The 18,039-nt window shown below is 43.8% G+C and overlaps 1 protein-coding gene across 1 annotated transcript in view; it reads right to left on the reverse strand.

The window, feature by feature from the left end:
- Positions 1-18,039, reverse strand: part of LOC311228014 (high affinity cGMP-specific 3',5'-cyclic phosphodiesterase 9A-like) — a gene marked incomplete at both ends in the record, with an annotated part of 41,183 nt that overhangs the window by 16,937 nt on the left and 6,207 nt on the right. The window contains 4 exons of the mRNA XM_084313904.1: positions 2,334-2,456; positions 7,494-7,671; positions 8,506-8,565; positions 12,980-13,119. Coding sequence (XP_084170030.1) covers positions 2,334-2,456; positions 7,494-7,671; positions 8,506-8,565; positions 12,980-13,119 — 501 coding nt within the window. The remainder of the gene's footprint in view (positions 1-2,333; positions 2,457-7,493; positions 7,672-8,505; positions 8,566-12,979; positions 13,120-18,039) is intronic.

Below are 18,039 nucleotides of genomic sequence, written 5' to 3' on the forward strand. Positions count from 1 at the left end.
GCTACAGCCTACAAGAGAGCCAAGGTGTATTCATCTGTGGATCAAGATTCTACTGCACTGTCTTCTGTACGTGAAGTCTCCCTAGACATCGTTGACCAGACGGGATACTGCCGACGGCTCTCCTACCCCCCCTACCGGCCTACAACCGGGAGGACCCCTACAGTATATCCAGCTATAATCATTAAGTGACCATAGATATAATTCCCTAAGAGCCAGGTTGTATACTTGCTTCCTGCGTAACCAGAGATTGGACATTCAGTGTTGATTTGCCTACGAGTACTCATTTGCCTTACAAGAGCATTCAAATCATAAATGTAATGGTGAATACTATATGTACCTTTTGCTATATATTAAATATTTGATTATTACCTTTGTGTGGACCTGGTTTCATGGTGGGAAAGTGTTCATCATATTTAGATATCGTGTACTGTATGGCCAGTAGTTAAAGTACATAAAGCGGTAGTGGTTTAATGATACCATACTTATCAATACAGTCAGGGAATTGTACCCCTCAGTTACAGAAAGGACATTCCCCCCGATCCAGAGTTGGCACTTTTGGAGTGTCCAGAGACTGCCTTAACCCTTTCACTGCCACACGACAGAAGGTTAACCCTTTACTATCACACAACCGACGGTCGCTTGTGTATTGTCGCAGTGAAAGGGTTAACCGTTTGGTAGTGCGGCAGTGAAAGGGTTAACAACTGGCATTAATGCTCGGCATGGTAGCTGCCAAGAAAATTATTCTAACCGATTGGAAATCACCTACACCGCCGTGCTTCCAGAAAAGGCTCAACGAAATGATAATCATACAGATGGAGAGCATAATAGGTTTTTGGATATACAGTATGGCAGGGCTATTCAACTGGCGGCCCGCGGGCCAGATCCGGCCCGCGGGATGATTCTGACCGGCCCGCCAAAGATTACATGATGATAAAAAAAAATAAAAAAAAATAATTTTTTTTTTTTTTTTTTTAATTTTTTTTTTTTTTTTACTTTTTTCTTTTCATGTCAACGTTAACACGCACAATTGAGCCAAAAGTCACTCAATTAATGACAGATTTCATTGATAAATTGAGGGAAAACTTTGCAAGTCGATTTGATGAATTTGACATGTCCAGAGAATTGATGCATTTTGTGAGCAACCCATTTGCCAATGTAGCTGCTATTTCCACAAAAGGACAAGAGTTCCTTGCATCACTTCACATTGATGAAGGTCTCCTGCAACTTGAAATAATTGACATGCAAGCATCATCTGCTCTGAAGCAGGCACTTGAGAATGAATCCACCACAACATTTTGGATAAAGTGTATTCATGTCAAGACATTCCCCAAAATAAAAACGCTGGCAATATCTGTGCTAACAATGTTTGGCTCAACATACACCTGTGAATCCAGTTTCTCTCACATGAATGCCATTAAAACAAGCAACGTGCCTCCTTGACAAATGAGCATTTGCATCACTGTTTGCGGGTAGCCCTCACTTCCTATGAACCCTCTTTCTCTGCCATTGCCCAGTCAAAGAAGTGCAATCGCTCTCATTAGATGTGTGTATGTAGGCTAGGCCTGTCTGCCCCCCACCCCCCTGATGTTTGAGAGTTAAGAGTGGACAATAAGTGCTAATAAGATGCTGTGATTTGCTGTTGTTGCACAGACATGAAGCACTTTTTCATACGCTCAGCTGCACTATAAATGTGTTTTTTTGTTCAAGTGTTGATGTTAGAATGTTCAGATGCACATCATGCACTTGTTTGTTTTTTATTTTATTTTTATATTGAAATGTTGAAGAGGAGATGTTGCAGTTGTTGCACAGTCATAAATGAAGCACTTTCTGCAGGAGATGTTGCAGATGTGGCACATAAATGAAGCACTTTTTTTGAAAAGTATACTACTTTTGCAATGTAGTTAAATAAAAGTTGTGAAAATGTGGTTGCGTGTTGTGTCAAGTGTACATATATTCATAGCACGGGGAGGCGCCGTGGCAGTCCGGCCCCTGGCCCCTTGGGTTTCTGACAATGTGGCCCCCTGAACAATTTAGTTGAATAGCCCTGCAGTATGGGGTCCATTCTTTGACTATCTGAAGGACAAATAATTGTATTCTGCAGAGACTCATCCCTGTATATTTCATATTTTACCCGTACTCTTGTAACATCTAACATATTGTGTATCGCTTTGAGTTAAGTCACACTGTTACTTTTGTCTGGCATCTTTTTGTTGTTGTTTTGTCTCTTCCTCTTTTTGTGTGTGTGTGTGTTTGCTCTTGTTTATATAAAACTGAAGAAAACTGAAAATAAAATATATAATACAAAATAAATAACTGTCTGGTGCAGAACATACCTGGTAGACATTGTTGTATCCAGGGTGGTCCAGGTCATGGCAGAGTGCTGAGGTCAGCATGATCAGCAGGTCGGTCCGGGTCAGCTTGCTCTTGAGGTCAGTCAGCCAAATCAGACCGTACATCTGCCACACAGTAAGTACCATCGCTGTATACCCAACCATAGACATATATAAAGGCTAGATGACTCACCCACGCTGCTGGCCAATGGAGACCGACGTTGCCACATGGCGGCCATCTTGCCACAGGCAGCACGCCCACTCATAACATGAATTTCTATGGTGCATGTACTATTGAAATAACCATAGCTTGCAACATTTTCAACCGATTTTCAAACGGTTTGGTTTGTTATAAACCACGTTAATACCGTTTGTAATAAATCCGTCAAGATTTCAGTGAGTTAAGAGTATTTTTGTACAGCTTCCATAGAATGTACCAGAATAGTTGACTGTGACAAGATGGCTGCCGGTGAACTACGCTGGACCATTTAGTTATATATATCTATGCACCCAACATTGTGTAATATAATATGCAGGGGGTTAAGTGGGTAAGAATGGTCCAGAACTGTGTTCCAACACCTTCCAATTGGGAAAAATATATACATAACTGGCTTTGTCCAGGTGAGTGAGTGCAGTCATTCAGTTTGTTTGGGAAATGGCTATAAGTGGACAACATGAACTATGTGACATAAGATTCGCCAGCATCGTTTAAGTCTGATGTTTGGGCGCATTACAGATTTAGTTTTGTCTACGATAGAGATGGATTAAACAGCGACTGAGTGAGAATTGCGCACCGTGAGCGAGGTGTATGCAAGTGTCAATACATTAACGTTATGGGCCAGTTCGCATCGCAAAACTATATACAGTATATAGCCCGATGCAGTCACGGGTAGTTTGATATCTCAGTGCATAACGTCGAGCCACAATGTTAATATTTCCTCTCATAGTCACTTCATCAACAAGTAATTGTTGCCCACAACTCTTTGATTACACTGGAATGAGGGAAAAAAAGTCTTTACCCCTTATGTGAAACCGTGATAAGGGAAAGAGAAGACAGAAGAGGAAGGTGATGTGTCATTTTCAAGTTAAGATAATTGTTGTGTTATTTGAAGGTTGTGTGAGCATACTGGGCAGTTTAAGTGCAGGCTATGGAACTGGGTAGTTTGCAATATTGTGGTAAAGTTTACAGTAATGGACTAACTTGGCCTGGTGCAGGGCAGGCTGTGGTATCCATGTTAGGTTAGGTCAAGGGTAGCAGTCATCAATGTGCAGCCATGATAGTATGATAGCCCATGTAGAATCTGTTAATATATTGTAGAGCAGCATCACAGGCCAGAGCAGCACAGCATAGCGTAGCCTGTCCATAAAGACAACAAGTCCACCAGAGCAGCACAGCATATCCTGTCCATAAAGACAACAAGTCCACCTGAGCAGCACAGCATAGCCTGTCCATAAAGACAACTAGTCCACCAGAGCAGCACAGCATAGCGTGTCCATAAAGACAACAAGTCCACCAGAGCAGCACAGCATAGCCTGTCCATAAAGACAACTAGTCCACCAGAGCAGCACAGCATAGTGTGTCCATAAAGACAACAAGTCCACCTGAGCAGCACAGCATAGCCTGTCCATAAAGACAACAAAAAGTAAAAGTAAAAAAAAAATCTGACTGTCTATTCTTCTGATAGTAGGTGTTTAATCAAAGATCCCAGCTTTCTAGTCTTGCACAAGGACCAATCAGCATGGGTATGGGTGGGTAATTTTCCATTGATGGGGATTTGATTGGCTGTTTTTAAATAAAGTGCGGCCGCAGGATTAATAACGTTAACGTTAGTTTGGCCAGAGAAAGAAATATACTAATTAAAATGGTTGGACCTGCAAGATTTGTACTTTGTAGGTCTGCATTTTAAATGTAATTGTAAAAGTACAAGTATACAAACCTAATAATACTTGTGTAAAGTACAAATCCCCCAAAACAGTACTTAAGTATTGTAACAAAGTACAATTACTCAAGTACTTTACACCTCTGCTGTTTTGGAGCTCGATGTGCTGCCAACTGAGCTAAACCTCATCTGCTGAATTGAGTCGACCCCGTGGTTCACACAGTTGCTTCCTCTTGGTTGAGTGAGAGGGGGGTGTCGTCATTTAAATTGGAATAGGGCGAAAAGTATACATAGCATGGCTTAACTATTTGCAGCGTCAGAATCCAGACAATCACGCGAACACTTTGAAGTGTAATATGCCTTCCTCTCTTCAAAAGTGTAGGAGAAATTACGGGTTAGAAACACAACATTGATTCGGTAATTTTCTGCGTGGCTCCATTGTTCTCAATGGAGGGGGGGAGTCGTCGTTCAACCTGTCACAGGGTTAGTTTTGTTTTTTATTTTATGAATCCCAAGAGTCATGTGAATGTTTTTAATATATACTATGTATATGAGTTGTGAAAATTGGAAGAGGGATGGCAGTTTAGAAAATGTGTAACTTTTTTCCAAAATGCAGCTCTCCCAACTCTAAAATAGGTGAAATTGTGCAGAAGACCAAAGGTGTACCTTGCATGCTGCAATCCAGAAATAAGAATAAGAATTAAACCATGGGTTGTTTTGAAATCTGCATGAGCCAGGGAATCCATTGCTACAAGAATACAATGAAAATCGGACATACAGTTCAAAAGTTACAGGCATAAACGTGACTCCAACTTTGACACGTTGATGGCGCTAGAGTGCACGAGTTGTCAACATGCCACTTGGTGACAGAGATCACATGAGGGTCCCTAAACAGTCTACCAAATGTGGTTGAGATACATTAAAGCATTTCTGAGACATGACTCAACTTCCTGTTTGGCGGTTTTGTCACCAAATTCAATTGGCTGTCAAAAGCGAATGCATTGAAAAATCAAAAACATAAGTCATACCTGTGAGTCTACAGATTATGTGTACCACATTTCGTGCAGATTGGGGGAAATCTGTAGGAGGAGTAGCATTTTAAGTGTTTTTCACTAAATGCAAAATGGCGGCAATCCAATATGGCGGCAAATGACGTCAAGGATTCCAGCGTCTCTACATTTCGTAGCTCCATTTCTGCAGACCCCTCTCTGATTGGCCACTACGCCCATGTGACCGCGGCAGCGCGAGAGAGCTGCAGTGCGGAAATAGGCTGCATTCTATTGCCATTCTCTGCGACAAACTCTAACCTTAACCAACTCCGAAACAGCGCCTAAACTTAACCCTTCTAACCTTAACCAACTCCGAAACAATGCCTAACCTTAACCCTAACCTTAACCAACTCCGAAACAATGCCTAAACTTAACCATAACCTTAACCAACTCCGAAAGAATATTGCCATGCTCTAAGACAAACTCTAACCTTAAAGGGGAACTCCAACATTTTGGGAAATTAGCTTATTTAACATCTTCCCTGGAGTTAGACAAGAAGATACATACCTTTTTTGTCTCTGTGCGTGCATTTTAGCTTTGGGAATAGACGCTCCGTTAGCATAGCTTAGCTTCATCACTGGAAGTGAGGCAGGACAGTAGCCTTACAGTGCCTTACAGTGTATTGCAAGGTCTGACATTGACCATATTTGATAAGCATGACCTTGGTGGGCTCTAGGTCAACTCCTGAAAAGGGGGTCAATGTCAGACCTTGCAATCAAAAGTTAGGGGGCGCACTGAAATTATGGCAAGGGTTATTAGCCCCCTAACTTGTGATTGCAAAGTCTGACATTGACCCCCTTTTCTTTTTTTAAAACTTTGGCCATTTCCCTGGCTCTTTTATACGTTTATCGCATTTATACCTGGTCAAGTTCGACCGACAGAAGCAGGCTGAAAGGGTTCAGATGGGAGGGAAGACACTCTGGGAAAGGCACGGCTGCAGTCCGGGATTCGAACTCGCTCAGCCCCAGATCCGTGACGAGCACGGTTGTCCACGGCGCCGAAATAGCACTCGCGGTACGTGGTGAGCTACTGGAGCTCCCCTATTGACCCCCTTTTCAGGAGTTGACCTAGAGCCCACCAAGGTCATGCATATCAAGTTTGGTCAATGTCAGACCTTGCAATACACTGTAAGGCACTCAGACCTTGCAATACACTGTAAGGCACTGTAAGGCTACTGTCCTGCCTCACTTCCAGTGATGAAGCTAAGCTATGCTAACGGAGCGTCTATTCCCAAAGCTAAAATGCACGCACAGAGACAAAAAAGGTATGTATCTTCTTGTCTAACTCCAGGGAAGATGTTAAATAAGCTAATTTCCCAAAATGTTGGAGTTCCCCTTTAACCAACTCCGAAACAGCGCCTAAACTTAACCCTTCTAACCTTAACCAACTCCGAAACAATGCCTAACCTTAACCCTAACCAACTCCGAAACAATGCCTAAACTTAACCATAACCTTAACCAACTCCGAAAGAATATTGCCATGCTCTAAGACAAACTCTAGCCTTAACCAACTCCGAAACAGCGCCTAAACTTAACCCTTCTAACCTCAACCAACTCCGAAACAATGCCTAACCTTAACCCTAACCTTAACCAACTCCGAAACAATGCCTAAACTTAACATGCCTAAACTTAACCGCCGAAAGAATGCACGTTAAAAAAAAAAAAGGGAATCGAACTTGTCACCAACGCACCGCAGGATCCACAGCAAGGCGGCGAACCAGTTGAGCTAGTCGTCGACCTCGATAACCTTACGCGCACCTCCCTCGCGTACCTTAGAGGGGCTTCGCTCAACCAATCAGAGAGGGGCTTCGCTCAACCAATCAGAGAGGGGTCTGTAGAAATGGAGTTCAACCAATCAGAGAGGGGTCTGCAGAAATGGAGCTACGAAATGTAGAGACGCAGGATTCCAACGGTACCTTGTTTTTGGAAATCTGACTCACGCTTCAAAAGTTGTGTGCACCTCCAACTTAAATGCACCTCCAACTTTGACACATTGGTGGCGCTAGAATGTTGAAGCTGGGGACATGGGGACTTGGTGACAGGGGTCAGTGGATTGTCCCGAATCAGTCTGCCAATTTTCATAACTTTCTGCCATACGGTTCTATGGGCTGCCATAGACTCCAATGGCAGAATAATAAGAAGAAACGGTACAATCACTCAAGGTGGCCTACGCAGCGTAACAAGTGATATTTCATGAGACGCCCCAGTATAGGTTGAAGTGCCACATCGGTTTACCATCTGAGTGACACAGAAGCAGTGCTGGAAGTTGTGGAAGGGGATGTTGTTGTAGTGTCTGTACACCTCACACAGGAAGTTCTGGAGGACTTCCAGCTCCATGTGGAAAGTGGTGAGGAAGTCCAGGTCCGTGTACATCACCTGGAGCAGGACCATCTTCTCGGACTCCTCCCACTGCCTGATGAAACCACAACATTGGCCTTTGCCTCCGATTTCAATGTTTGTCTTTGTTTTATGTTTACATTTTGTGTTGCATTTGATTAATAGATTAATAGTCATGTCTATACTCTATATATCGATATGTAGGTGGTTTTTAATTCAGATGTGTGTGACTCATGCCAATAAAGTGCTTACAACTACTTGATGGGAGGAGATATGTGTGTGTGTGCGTGTGCGCGCGCGGGCACATTTATGTGAAAAATCAGGACCAATTTATAGAATACAATATTCACCATGAAATCAGGACATGTGATTCTTATTTTACTAGGTCAGCTGATGATGGACAGATTATGTTACCACGTCCAAAATCAAATGCTTTAAAGAGGACTGTTGTTTATCGTGCCATCAATCATTGGAATAACTGCCCACTGAACATAAGTAAATTGAATAGTAAAGTGTCTTTCAAATACCACCTGAGAATGCACTACTTAAGTATGTGAGCAAAATATTCTGATGTTGATAATGATGTCTACAATGTTTTACTGTTTTTAGATTATCATTGTTAATTGTGATTCTGTTGTCTTTCTGTGTGGACCCCAGGAAGACTAGCTCGCCACTTAGGTGACAGCTAATGGGGATCCTTTTAAACTTTAAACTTTGAAGACAAGTTTGACGCCCTGATTTTGTTTAACGAGCAATTTTAGTGTCACAGTTCATGTAATGTTCAGGGTTAAGGTTAGGCTTAGTTACGGAGTGAATGTAAGTCTATGTAATGTCCCCACATTTCACATAACATCAATGTGTGTTACTTGTGTGTTACAGTGGGGGTGGTACTTCCTGTGTAAACACTCACCAGTTGTCAAACATTGGAGTTTTGAGGTATTCTCTCACCTCCTCTGTCACCTCCAGGGCACTAGGACAGAAATACAGCAGAAACTAGGGATGGCCCAATACCAGTGTTTCACTGCCGATACCGATTCTGAGTCTTGAAGTTTCATTGATTCCATTGCTTTTACTGAACAGTATAGACTTATTAGACCATCATTCTGGGATCACTGGACAAAGGTTATAGCAATAGAATAAAATGTTCTCCATTAGACACATTCAACGTGCTTCTATGTGTTAGAAATCTTTCTAAAGACAGTTTGCTTTGATTTCTGGCATTTCTGGTTTCTGGTTAGACCCGTTTCTTGGTATCATATTTTTGTATCAGGGAGATCCTTCGATACGGATATACAGACTCTATTTTAGCCTGGTATCGGACGGATACCCACCCACATCTCTAGCAGAATTCTAGACATTTCCCCAAACATCTCTTCCTGGACACTGCACTGTATAAACAGCTACTGTATGGTCTGTTTGACAGCAGGTTTTTAGGGGTGGGCATCACCAGAGGCCCCAACAATCCGATATTATATTATGATACTAGAGTCACGATATTGCAATATTGCGATTTATTACCTTTTTTCAACTCCAAATTATGTCCCCAATGGAAAACGTTGTCAACATACAATAGAAATGTATATATGTAACGGTTGTGCCATCGTCACCTTAAACTTCGATGCCCCGAGGGAGTTTCGAACCCGTGGTCTCCCACACCGCAGGCAACAGCACAGACCGCTATACCAAGAAGTGAACTCACTGCTTTGTAACGTGTCTATGTGTTTTTTAAGGGTGAGAGTGAGTTCAACCCATAGTACCACTACTCGCCCCAGTCACTTCACAACATCTGAAGTCCATCGTGACTGTGCCTCACGGTACCATCCGTTACATAATCTGTTTTATCTAATAAGTTAACATTTTCAGTCTATTCACCTCACTCCAATAATTTTATTGCAGCAAAATGGGATTGTCAAAGCAAATTCTTAAAAAAAAAATCATGGGGGGGCAGGTGGCGCACGGAGATTACGTTCGTCACCAACACCGGGAGACACTAGGATTCGCCTGTTCGAATCCAGCTCCCGGCGTTGCTATCAGCTTGGCTGTCCTCTCACGCTGATACAATTGGCTGTATCAGGGGGTGGGAAGCTGAAGGGTGGGTCCTGGGCGTTGTGGACAGCGACCCCTACAGTTCGGTCGGGGCGCCTGCTCAGCGAGGGTTGGATCTGAGGAGAGATAGTGTGGCCTCCCACACGCTACACTCTCCCCGGTGAGAACCTGCGCGGCCAGGTTGGCCTGCCCCAGGCTGCACATGTTGTCGGAGGAAAGCATGTGACAGTCTCCGGTCTCCCGGACCAACAGTAGGGGAAAGTACGCAACAACCAGGAAGGGTGGGATGGGAGAAAAATCGGGAAAAAGGAGGGGAAGAAAGATATTAAAAAAAAAAAAAAAAAAAAAAAAAAAAAATCATTATCATTGGTGTCGCTGTATCGATATAATATCTACATGCAAAACATCTCAATATAGTGCTGTATCAATTTTCCACACATTTACTAACATTTTGTTTGGGGGATTTAAAAGAGATGCTGGCTGTGAATTTCAACAATTTCCCCCGAACCTTCTTCTGACTTTCATTTTGTGTTTTTCCATAGCCTACTTTTTAAAGAGTTTATTTTTTTTAATAAAATGTACGTATATTTATTAATCAATCAAGTTCTGGAGCATGTACAGAAGAAATTGAGACCGCCGGTGCTTCGATACGCTTCAAATGGTCTGGCGTGATCAGCTTGGTCAGTGTGATCAGCTTGGTCAGCCCTCTCGCGATACTGGACATGTGCTTACAACGAACGAGATGTGGTTTCTTCGTGCATAGAACACGGGGTATTTTTTGCAGCTATTTAAAACAAATATACATCCACCTTGACCACCATGAATTTGCTCTGCAGGAAGTCTGCATAGATATAGACAACTATCGTCCTGTCTCTCTTCTCTCCTTCTTTTCTAAATCACTTGAATGTGCTGTATCCAACCAACTCACTGATTATCTCTTATAGAACTACCTCCTAGACCCAAATCAGTCAGGCTTCAGGACTGGGCACTCCACAGAGACAGCCCTCATAGCAGTCACAGAGGCTCTTCACTTAGCAAGAGAGAAGGGCCTCTCCTCCGTCCTGATTCTCCTGATTCTCTCAGCCAGGGCTCGGTCCTTGGACCCCTCCTCTTCTCCCTCTACACCAAATCTCTGGGTAACATTATCATGCCTTCTCGTATCACTGCTATGCCAATGATACTCAACTCTTCTTCTCCTTTCCTCCCTCAGATATCCATGTCTCTGAGCGGATTTCGGCCTGCCTGTCCGACATCTCCGCCTGGATGACGACCAACCACCTCAAACTGAACCTAAGCAAAACAGAGCTGCTTCACCTGCCGGACAAATCCTCCCCACTGACGACCTTTCCATCACAGTGGAGAAAGTAGCCGTGGCCTCGTCCCCGACTGCCAAGAACCATAAGTGTAGTCCTTGATGACCGGCTGAACTTCTCTGCTCACATCGCCAACCAGAACCTGCAGATTCCTCCTGAGCAACGTCAGAAGGATCCGCCCCCTTCCTAACAAAAGAAGCCACTCAACTCCTTGTGCAATCAATCTCGTCTCGACTACTGCAATGCACTGCTTGCTGGTCTACCGACCACCTCCACCAAGCCACTTCTACTTCAATACAGAATGCAGCGCCCCGCTTGATCTCTAACCTACCAAAGTCAGCCCATGTTACCCCACTTCTTAGAGAGCTGCACTGGCTCCCCATCGCTGCACAAATCCGCTTCAAGGTCCTTGACCTGGCATATCGCGCAGCAAAGGGAACGGCTCCCGCCAACCTCCGGTCAATGGTCTAACTACACACCCTCAAGACCCCTCCACTCTACATCTTCTGGTCGCCTCAGACACACTCCTATCCGAGCTCTGGGAGGGTCATCAAAAGAGAAGCCGCCTATTCTCATTCTCAGTCCAACAAATCTTTAGCCCCCCATCTACATCACTGACCTCCTCCAGGAGTACACCCCCCTCCCGCACCCTCCACTCATCCTCTGTTGGGACTTCTGACCATCCCCAGCTCACGCCTCAGCTGCTCAGCTCCCAGACTTTGGAACTCCCTGCCCCCACATGTCCGACAGTCTGACTCCATAACATAATTCAAATCCGAACTCAAAACCCACCTGTTCAAACTGGCATACTCACTGTAACTGTACCCTGTGTGTCACTGTTTTATATCTCCTGTTCATTGTTTTGTTTTTAACTTCACTGACACTTTTGCCAAGACCGCTGTTTTAAATTGACTGTCTTGTTTTGTTTTTATTCCCTGTAAGGTGACATTGGCTGTTTTTAAAGGTGCCTCCAAATACAATTTATTATTATTATTATTATTATTATTATTATTATTATTATTATTATTATTATTATTATTATTATTATTATTATTATTATTATTATTATTATTATTATTATTATTATTATTATTATTATTATTATTATTATTTTATTTTATTTAATAAAATGTAATGAAAATAGAGACTGTGCCGCTTTTAGTCAGGATGCGCTACTATTACACATTATTGCTTTAAGACCTGGAAATTGTAAATTTTCCATACGTCACAGATGGGTACAGGGGCCCATGTTATTAGTTGTTAAAAGTAAGTGTCTCAGGGTAGTTAGTTACTAGGGCTTTCCTCAACTAAAGACATTATTTTTTTTTATCCACTTTTTCTCCCATTTTCTATTTTTCTCCCATCCCAATTTCGTATCATCCAATTCAACCCTCCCCTGTCTTGAACGCTGTTTCTTGCCTCCCACAAGCCGGCCGCAATGTGGACTAAGTCATACATAGCACGAGTCCCCTCCGATACTCGAGGTAACAGCAGTCACATCTTTTCACCTGCGCGGCGCAATCTTTCAGCATCAGGGGTCTGCGCTTTGGAGGGGCACCGCCCCCATCGCTTCCTGATTCTACTGCGCAGGCGCACCAACCGACCTGTAGGAGTCGCTGTCCACAACGCCCGATCCCCACCCATCAGTTTCCCACCCCCTAATACTGCCAATGTGTATTAGTACGGACGACCAGCTAAACTGAAAGCAATGTGGAGCGCTGGGCTCGAACAGGCGAACCCAGCGTCTCCAGTATTCGTGGTGAGCGCCTTGCCCACTGCACCACGTAGCCGCCCTAACTAAAGACATTCTTAGTCAACTAACAGTCATGATATAAGATTTTGTTGACTAATTAATCTGTCAAATTGAGTTTCCTCTTAGAATCACACAGAGGAACCTTTCCAAATATTGCGTTTACCAGAGATGTGCTTATCAGTGTCTTGGAAAAGTTCCAGAGGTGGTTTGAGCAACGCATTCACCATTTTTCAATTGTCAACCAAAGTATCTTAAGTTTCAAGGCTACCGACCTCATGTGGAAGAACTTCTTGCAGACCTGCGTGTGCTCCTCTGGTTTGTTCTGCGCTGCTCTTCTGGCTTTGGGGGAGGACTTGTTCTGTTTGCCAGACTGGTCTTTGAAATTCCCCAGCCAGCTCTGATGCTCCACATTCTACTCCACGTTAGGAGAGGGAAGTGGAAAGTGAAGATGATACAGTATCACACATACAACTGAACGGATTATTTTAGACATTCTGGAAAGTGTGTGTGTGTGTCTGTTATTCATTCGACCTGTAGAACATTCGTTCACAAACGTTTTCAAGTCAAGGACCCCCAAATTGACATGTAATAGGTCACGGACTCCTATTTGAAACGTCTCAGGGATCCCTATCTGAGAAGATCATTGTTTCTAGATATGATTTAGTCCAGAATTCCATACTATAGTCTATAATGTAATAGGTGGGGAGATAACAGTGGAGAGAAACCGATGGTCACAATAGTCATTCTTGTATTCTCTCCAACTTCTAGTTAATCAAATCAAATAGATTTGTAAAGCCCGCAATCACACGTTAATGTCCCCATGGGCTGGACATGTCTTCTTTAAACAAGTCAAGAAGAAACATCACAAATCAAGAAAAAAAAAAACCATCATGAAATCCAAAACAACACTCTCAGACATACCCCAGGAAAAAAAAAAAACTAGCAACAGGGAAAAAAAGCACTGCTAGTGTAACGGAGTACCGTGTGTCTATCCTACAGTCACGATGGACAGTGTTGTGAAGTGACTGTGGACGGCAGCGGTACTGCATGTAAACTCACTCCCCAGAGGCGTCCACACCCATTACTTAGAAGTGAATTCATGGTCTGTGATGCTGCCCGTCACGCGGGAGACCGGGGTTCAACTCCCACTCGGGGCATGTACGAACCGATCTGTTACACTGGTGCCAAGTAGGGATGGATGGGTACCTTTCACATTTGAACCGATACGGTACCGGTACCTGTGAATCGATACCGGTACCCAACGGTACCTTTTTTCAGTACTTTAGTCTCAAGAAATTTTATTTACCTACCTCAGTCGTGAAAAAAATAATCCAAACTTCAAATAACTACAATTTCGACAGTTTTCGGCTTGCCATTGCTCCGACTGCTTTGTTGTTGAATCAAGTCAAATCCTAGGTAAGCATATATTGTGCGTGTGAACGTTGACATGAAAAAAAAAAAAAAAAAAAATTTGGTATCTCACTTGAATCGATACTCGGTAGTACCGACGTGTTTCGGTTCGGTACCTCAAAAGTACCGAATTCGGTACCCATCCCTAGTGCCAAGTGACCCGGATGCGTCTATTCGAAGCCCAAACAACTCGTACTTCCGCGTTCGAGTTTTGCGCTCTGATTGGCCACTGACCTACGCTATTACACCCCCCTTATCTACGCCGCAGAGCTAGTCTCTGTTTCACCTAACAGTATTGCTCCGTGATCATAGCCATTCATCTCTAAAGCTAACCACTATTTGTCATAGCCATTCATCTCTAAAGCTAACCACTATTTGTAAAAGCCACAACAACGATACCATATTTGTAATAATGTAAATCATTGTGTCGTTGTACATATTGTGTATATAACGTTAGTAGCTAAGTTAGCTAACGTAGCTTAGCTTGGTAGCCAGCATTCTCGAAACTCCTAACAATGCCCGATTTAAAATGGTTCTCTCCTCTTTGTATACCTTTGTCCTCACAAGTATTCTGCCAGGGAACTTATGGACACGACAATAGTAGTAGTTATAAGGTGTTTGAGCTTGTAACGTTAACGTTAGTTAGCTCATAGCTATCGTGGTAGCCCGTTAGCTTGGTAGCCAGCTTATTTTAGCTTGGTAGCCAGCATTCTCATTGTTGTGTCCATAAGTTCCCTGGCAGAATACTTGTGAGGACAAAGGTATACAAAGAGGAGAGAACCATTTTAAATCGGCCATTCATGCCGGCTAGCAAGCTACACGTCACGGCATGTTGATAAGCATGAACCGGTTGGGATTCGATGTTGATAAGCATGAACTGGTTGGGATTCGAATAGACGCAGCCCCACTCGGTGCATCAGTCACGAAACGGGCTACCACGATAGCTATGAGCTAACTAACGTTAACGTTACAAGCTCAAACTTAGCTACTAATGTTATATACACAATATGTACAACGACACAATGATTTACATTATTACAAATATGGTAACGTGGTTGTGGCTTTTACAAATAGTGGTTAGCTTTAGAGATGAATGGCTGTGACAAATAGTGCTTAGCTTTAGAGATGAATGGCTATGATCACGGAGCAATAGTGTTAGGTGAAACAGAGACTAGCTCCGCGGCGTAGATAAGGGGGGCGTAATAGCGTAGGTCAGTGGCCAATCAGAGCGCAAAACTCAAACACGGAAGTACAAGTTGTTTGGGCTTCGAATAGACGCGACCCGGATGCTTCTATTCTTATCCCAACCCATGTTTGCTTGTTTGCGATCTGATTGGCCACTGACGTTTCTGGTAATGTGACATGTGCAGCCAATCGCATGACGCAACCATTTCCGCCTCGACCAGCAGCAAACTACCTAACGCCTACGATCCACACTCTAACCTTAACCAACTTCGAAAGAGTGCCTAAGCTTAACCGGCGAAAGAACTTGCCGTCACACGATATCGCCCTGCTCTAAGACAAACTCTAACCTTAACCAACTTCGAAAGAGTGCCTAAGCTTAACCGGCGAAAGAACTTGCCGTCCCACGATTGGCGCGACCAGAAGCGTCAGTGGCCAATCAGAGCGCAAAACGCGAACGCGGAAGCAAACATGGGTTGGGATAAGAATTTAGGCGACCCGGATGCCTTGGGTGGTGTGAGTTTAGGGGGGTGAGTGTAACGGAGTACCGTGTGTCTATCCTACAGTCACGATGGACAGTGTTGTGAAGTGACTGTGGACGGCAGCGGTACTGCATGTAAACTCACTCCCCAGAGGCGTCCACACCCATTACTTAGAAGTGAATTCACCTCTTGGTATAGTGGTCTGTGATGCTGCCCGTCACGCGGGAGACTGGGGTTCAACTCCCACTCGGGGCATGTCCGAATCGATCTGTTACACTAGGACTGGTGTCCTATTTGATCAACCCTGTCTGTTGCTATTCCATAATTTCTTTTCTTTGTGGACAAAACCCGGGGCGTGCATTTTTCAGTGCATCTCTCATGCGAACGGAGGCAACCAGACCGAGTTGAAACCTTTCCGTCTTTCTTCAACCTCTCTCTCAATTGCTTCCACTCTGTTTTTGCATTTTACAAAATAGCTACGGTTAATTAAAAACCAAATGGGATCGAATCTAGCCATCACCAGTACCTCCGGCTTGGTCAGTCATCCCTACTAACACAATTGGCAGTGTTAACGGGCGGGAAGCCAGGTGGGGTATGTGTCCTGGTCGTAAACTGCAACTCCTACTGGTCGGTCGGGGCGCCTGTTCAGCAGGGAGGGGATCTGGGGGAAATAGCGTGAACATCCGCACGCGTTACGTTCCCCCAGTGAAACTCCTCGCTGTCAGGTGAAAAGAAGCGGCTGGCAACTCCACATGTATCGGAGGAGGCGTGTGGTAGTTCTACACCCTCCCCAGGCCGACAGTGGGCAATGTGCGCAACGACCAGGAAGGGAATTGGCATAACGACTAAATTGGGATAGGTGAAGAAAATACAGAAAAAAGCCCAAAAATAAAATAGAATAATAAAAAACACAAATGTCCACGAAGAAGTACCGCATAGCCTCAACTCCCTCCGTTGTGTTGCGTTGTTATGTCACGTTTGTTGTGTCACGTTGTTGTGTCACAAGTGGAATGTGAAATGCACGTGTGTACAGTAGGTGTATACTGGAAATACAACACGGGTACAACATACGCTACCATCCATATACTGGTCAGTGGAAATGAACCCTTAGTTATAACTAAGATTGAGCCAGTAAGGCTTTCATTTGGGGAAAAACACTTTGTTTGATGCAGTCTAGTGGTCAGAGAATGATTATTGTAGCTTAAAAAGGTGCTATAGACAACCTTGAGCCACTAGATGTTGCACTAGAGCACCAGCATGTCATTTATCCAATCAGGTGCATTCCATGTTGGGAAATGGGAAGTAGGGTAACCTCGTTCCCAGCTTTATCTCGAGAGATAAAGCCTGGTAAAGCACTACGGCCGAAAGTGTGAATCGGGTAGGAAGTACCGCCCCTGAAATCACGACAGGTGCTCGTGAAAATGCACTCCCCCCGAATCCTGTCGGCAAACAAGCTAGAACGTCCCGGTCATGTAGCAAATTCTTAAGGCAAAGCCGTTTGGCGTGGCTTAAACGAGGAATATTGTGCACTTCACACGTTTCTATAATTGTTTTGTTGAAAATGTCCGCTGATAACTCCATTGTCTTGTTTTCGAGATGTACGAGCGTCTGCTTGTTGTTTGTTTCACTGGGGACTATAAACAGAACTGGGGGTGCCCGGAAACCGGAAAGCCTGTAGCCGGTATTTCTGTATTTCCGATTCACACTTTAGGAGGCATAGCTTTACCAGCCTAGAAGTAGGGAGGGCATACGCGTGATTACGAAACCTAGCCGCATTTCTCGGAGACGCTCTCTGATTGGCACTGACTGACGCTCTCTGATTGGCCACTGACACGTTTGCCCAATCCGTGACGAGCTGTGTCTTTGCCCATTTCCACGTCAAACAGCCTGCAAACTACCTGCCGTTCTATCGCCATGCTCTAAGACAAACTCTAACCTTAACCAACTTCGAAGAGTGCCTAAGCTTAACCAGTGTAGAAACAGCCAATCAGAGAGCGTCTCCGAGAAATGCGGCTAGGTTTCGTAATCACGCAGGGCATATATTCATTTTGCACCCGTCCTTTTTTTTATTATGATGAATTAATGAATCAATAATGTTTTGGGGAGAAAAGCATACTTTTATTGTACAGATAAAAGTATATTCCGCACCTTTCTAAAAGATGTATGTATTATAAAAAATAAAGAAAAAGATTAAAAATGTATAGTGTGTGTGCGTGTGTGTGTGCGTGTGTGTGTGTGTGTGTGTGTGTGTGTGTGTG

The sequence above is a fragment of the Notolepis coatsorum genome, assembly GCF_963971535.1.
Source record: "Notolepis coatsorum genome assembly, chromosome: 1".
NCBI classification, from domain to species: Eukaryota; Metazoa; Chordata; class Actinopteri; order Aulopiformes; family Paralepididae; genus Notolepis; species Notolepis coatsorum.